This window comes from Diabrotica undecimpunctata, chromosome 9 (genome assembly GCF_040954645.1).
Source record: "Diabrotica undecimpunctata isolate CICGRU chromosome 9, icDiaUnde3, whole genome shotgun sequence".
Classification (NCBI taxonomy): domain Eukaryota; kingdom Metazoa; phylum Arthropoda; class Insecta; order Coleoptera; family Chrysomelidae; genus Diabrotica; species Diabrotica undecimpunctata.
In genome coordinates this window covers 120,816,305-120,821,672 of record NC_092811.1, presented here as the reverse complement: position 1 = coordinate 120,821,672, position 5,368 = coordinate 120,816,305, and the positions used below count along the sequence as shown (strand labels likewise).

General features: G+C 34.3%; 1 protein-coding gene across 1 annotated transcript; it reads left to right on the top strand.

The window, feature by feature from the left end:
• The first annotated feature begins 3,192 nt into the window (after positions 1-3,192).
• On the top strand, positions 3,193-4,622 carry LOC140451295 (general transcription factor II-I repeat domain-containing protein 2A-like). The gene is made up of 2 exons (XM_072545042.1): positions 3,193-3,374; positions 3,425-4,622. The coding sequence occupies exons 1-2, from the start codon at positions 3,193-3,195 to the stop codon at positions 4,620-4,622; spliced, it is 1,380 nt and encodes a 459-aa protein (XP_072401143.1).
• Positions 4,623-5,368: the final 746 nt, after the last annotated feature.

Here is a 5,368-nt window from a genome sequence, read left to right as displayed (position 1 = left end):
AATCAAAACATAGACACAAAAATGAAAAGAGATATCTATTTATGTAACTGGCTGGTTAATGCGAGGGATGTGCTTGCTTTTTTGAGCACAGCTTATGAAACCGGGGCTCCAATTGGGAAATTGCCACTCTCATTTCTTTTTTAAGTTTATGTTTGACCTGTACTTGTTTTTAATTGCTGCAATTGCAGAGAAGCCCATTTCGCACAAGTACGAAGTCGGAAATGGCAATAAAACCTTTATTGTAGCAGTGCTGATAGCATGATATTCATGAAAAGTTGAGCTCCAAAATTCAAACAGTTTGTTCTTGTCGTATTTAAGCTTTAGGCTGGAATCACAGGACAATTTTATCAGTTGTTCTTTTTCCTCTGTTTACAGCAAAGGGTAGTATGACCCAGTCATATTGCTATATCCTCTTCTTCTTGATGTGCCTATCCGTTACGAATGTTGGCGATCATCATGGCAATCTTTATCTTAATTGCAGCAGCGCGGAAAAGCTGCACAGATGTTGTATTGAACCAGATTCTGAGGTTATTTAACATATAACATAAACATATTTTTCAGAGGGATCAAGGACTTCTATCGATTTTTCTTGTAGAAAAGCTTGTAAAGCAGGGAAACAGTCAATTTCTTGATCTTCTAGTTTTCTTTTCCATAAGAACAAGTTCTTCTGAAACCTAGTAATTTTATCTGCCAATTTCAGGATATGAGTATTGTTTCCTTGCAAAGAATTATTAAGATCATTTAATTGGTTAAATATGTCATAGAGGTATGCTTATTTTATTATAAACTCTAAATTAATAAAGTTTTGTGCATCATCATGTAATTCTGTATGTAGATACGTGTAAAATGTATTTCGTAATTCGTATACACGTGTGAGTACGTTGCCTTTGGACCGCTAACTAGAGTTGCAATAATAAATTAAAAAGGTGTGGTCGGCCTCCATTTCTTCACAAAGTTTATGGAAAAGTCTTGATTTCACGGGTCGTGTTTTAATGTAGTTCACCACTTTAATAATGCTATTCATCACAACACTTAATTCAGGTGTAACGTTCTTTGCTGCTAAGGCCTCTCTATGTATGATGTGTCCATTTTATACTTTAAGCCTTGGTTTTGATGAGAGCTTGTAGTCCTCCATACTGTCCAGACATCGCTCGGGCACCATACACACACCTACACAGTTATCCCAGTTATTATTATTTTCAGTCATATATGAGTTTAAAATCTCGAATAAATTAGTAGCTTTACAACTTTCATATATTTTTATGTAAAATAACAAATCCTCACATATTTGTTTTTTGTATGTCCTGTACATAACATATCAATTGAGCATCATCATTACTACAAGTCGCCTCGTCCAGTTGAATGGCAAATAAACCTGAAAGTTTCCCCACAATTTGCTCATTAATATCTTCTGCCCTGTCGTGAATACGGCGACTAACTGTATTGTTTGAAAGAGGTACATTTTTTATTTCTGTAGCTGCCGATTCTCCAATCATCACTGTTGCCATATCAGTTCCTCAGAGATCGCATGTGGTTTTTTACATTTGGCAATACGGTAAGTTACCATGTAAGAGGCGAGCAATGCTTTGTTAGGCATTGATGCTCTTGAAACCAAAGCTGTGATCTGATGTTTTAGCTCTCGCAATTTTCTTACAAAAAAGTCTCTTGGCTTACCTTGTAAATGACTGTGAGTTGATTCCAAATGCAGTTTTAGTTTATTAGGAAGCATACTTTCAGCCGCCAATACTTTGTGATAAACAACACATTGTGGAAGTTCTACATTCCCTTTAGAAACGCAGGTAAATCCAAATATTTGTTGTCATATTTCCTATTTTCCTTCTTTTTACTTAAATTAACATTACTGCTCTCGCCTGATTTTTCACTTCGTTTTCTATTCTTTTGAATTTAAGTATCCATTGTTGATAGCAAAAAACTCCGCATGCGTAATAAAACAAAACAAAAGCTTGACTAAATGACATAACACGAGCGACAGTAGGGAACACGATGGAGGGGAGCCGCCCATCATAACAGAATGCCTCCGGCGCTCACTAGACTGAGTCGTGTTGCAGTGTTGCCAATCTTCGGATAATTATCCGATTTTCGGATAATTTCGTGGACCATCGGATAAGTTTAGGATTGAAGAATTTTTTGAATAATTTCGGATAATTTGAGGGTCTATCAGTCTATCGACTTAATGTTATATTTTTTATTTGATTTATTTATTAATACATATATTTTATACCCATTTAAAATTAAATAAATATGTTTTCTGTATTAAAAGTCGGCGCTGATACGCGACGCTCTTGGGACAATGCAGCGACTCCCCAGAGCGTCGCGACGCACAGTTTGGGAAGCCCTGGTCTGTAGAATTGGGGATTTGTTTTCGTTTTTTAAGGTTTAGGGATTGGGATACTATATGATTCTGATCAAGACTTTGGAAAGTAGTGCTGTATCCACATTTGGTTCAAAACATTAAGGAGGTATGTTTTAGCATTTGTGTTAAGTTTTTGGAGAAACAATATTGGTATATCATCTGGACCCAGTGAAGAGTTTTTTATGCCAAACAATGCATCGTCCAATTCTTCTGGTGAAATTGGAAAGTTTATTTAGTTATCCGTGTTCTCTGTGATCTGTATCTCCTTCTTTTCATTTTTAAATTTATATTAAAGAAAACTTGGAGAGTAGTTGTTAATGCTGGAATTTTGTTTGTAAAAGTCAGCAAAAGCTTCTATGATTTCTTCTGTGAGGTAATAAGTTTGTCATCATGTTTTAAACTAATTTGGGAGTTTTGTTGCTTTCCAGATAATTAACGAATTATTTCCATTTTAATGCAGGGGGTGGATGCCATGAATGATTTGCAATTTTGTTTTTTGGTTTGCTTAATCTTACAGTGAGATTCAGCTCTTAGTTTTTATATTCTATTTTCTAGTTCCAGAGACTAGTTCTAGACTCCAGAGTTAGTTTAAAACTAAAAAATTGAAAGAAGAACACTTTTAAGCCTGTTGTTGAGTGGCAATGAATATAAAATACTGAAACCAGAACTACTTTTTTTTTTATAAAAATGTATTGTCCTTATGACTAATATTTAGAATTTTTTTTTATAATTACTAAACAAGTCAAAAAGAGGTCACATCAAGTTTTATATAGGATAGCTGTAACTTTTTGAATTTGATAAAAAAATGTGCTGTTGAAATGGCCAAAGGTTTCGGTGATTCTAAAATGGCGGAGAAATTTGAATCAGTGCCACTTTCACATCAAACCATACAAAGAAGGATTGTTGCTATGGGTGAGCAAGTAGAAAAATCTATGCTTAGCCTGGTTAGAAAAGTTCATATTTCTCACTTTGTTTGGATGAAAGCACTGATTAAACCGATGTTAGTCAGCTGTTAATATTTGTGCGCACTACTTTTGATGATTTTACCAGTAAAGAGGAGTTATTTCATATTTGTCCTCTTTATGGAACAACAAAAGGAAAAGACATCTATGAGGCTGTGAAGAAAACAGTTGACAGAATTGGAGGCTTTGATAAATGTTCAGCCATAGCAACAGACGGGGCCCCATCAATGACAGGTAAAAAAATTGGATTAGTGGGTCTGCTTCGAGAGAATGGTGTCACTTGCCCAACAATTCATTGTATTATACATCAGGGAGCTTTATGTGGAAAATCAGTCAAGGAAGATCAAGTTTTCCAAACCGTGATTAAGATTATAAATATGATTAGAGGTGGAAATCGATCTCTTTTACACAGGCAACATAAGCAGTTTTTAGTGGAAACAGAGGCTGAGTATGGAGACTTGCTAATGTACAACCATGTAAGGTGGCTGAATGCAGGAAAGTGCATGGAACGATTTTTTGCCATAAGAAAGGAAATCCCTGCATTCCTCAACAAATACGTTTCATCTGACACAACTGAACTGGAAGAGAAGTTTAAGGATCCAGAATTCTTAAGACAGTTAGCTTTTATAACAGATCTGACTAATCATCTTAACATGTTAAACTTAAGTCTTCAAGAAAGAAACCAGACGGTTTCAGATTTGATCGGAATGATAAACGGATTCCGGAATAAGCTGAACGTGTTTAAACGTGCTTTGGAAAAGAACAACCTGACACACTTCCCTAGCTGTCTGCAAATAGCAGAAGAATTCAACGGTGAGAAAAATATTGAGTTTTCATCCTGTATTTCACAAATTGAACAAGTTATTGATGAATTCAATATAAGATTTGAAGAAATTGAAAGTCTCAAAAGCAGTGTACTACTTTATAATAACCCTCTTGGAGCAACCATTGATGATCAACCACCCAACTTACAGCTTGAGTTATGTGATCTTCAAGCAGACATGTTCCTAATCACTAGACAAGAAGAGGGACCTGAATTTTTCAAATTACTGTTAAAGGAGAAATTCCCAAACCTGCGAGATTTTGGACTGAAAATGACGTCAATGTTCGGAAGCACATATACATGTGAAAGTGCCTTTTCCTCCATGAAATACATAAAAAATAAAAACAGAAGCAACCTTACCGATTCTTCCTTACGTCATCTTATGAGAGTGTCTACAACTGAACTGGATGTGGACATTTTTTCATTGGTGGATGAAGCCGATCGACCACAGTCCTCACACTAATTGGATACATCTTTTTCGTTGCTTTTGCAATGTTTCTCTTGATTATTGAAAAGTGTTATCAATAAATTTTCCGTTTATATAAAAATGTAGTTGTTGAGCAATAAAAGAAATAATACTCTTTTTTGTTTTAATTATTTTTATACCTCACTTTATTTTGTTATTACTTGTAACAAAATTATTATATGGCCCGCGACAACATCAAAGGTTTTAGTTTTGGCCCTTAAGGCATTGCAAGTTGGACAACCCTGTTCTAAAACCTAAAATACTATCATCAGCTAATAAATTTTTTCAGTCATATACGCGGTTTGTCAAAAAATATGAATTGTGGATATTGTTAAATTTTACACAAAATTCATATTTTTTTGAAAAACCGCGTATTTGATTGAAACATTTTAATATTTAAAGATTGTATTTTAGGTTTTAAAACATGCAGAACTTTTTATAAAAAATCAATCACCTTTTGTTCATAAAACTAAAAAAAAGTTTTCCATATGGTGCCGACTTAATTGGACACCCTGTATATAAAAAAACAATTTTTCGGATAACATATTGTTCTGTGTATATAAGAATAAAACACATTTTATAAAATCTTTTATCTTCTATAAAAATAAAGCTTTGGACAATGAAAAACATCGAGGCAAAAAACCGACCTTTATGAAAAAACTTTTCTCTAAAAAAGTGTTTTGAACGCCAATGGATATGTATCTCGTGCTCTCAAAGGAAACAAAACTAGAACGATAAGACCT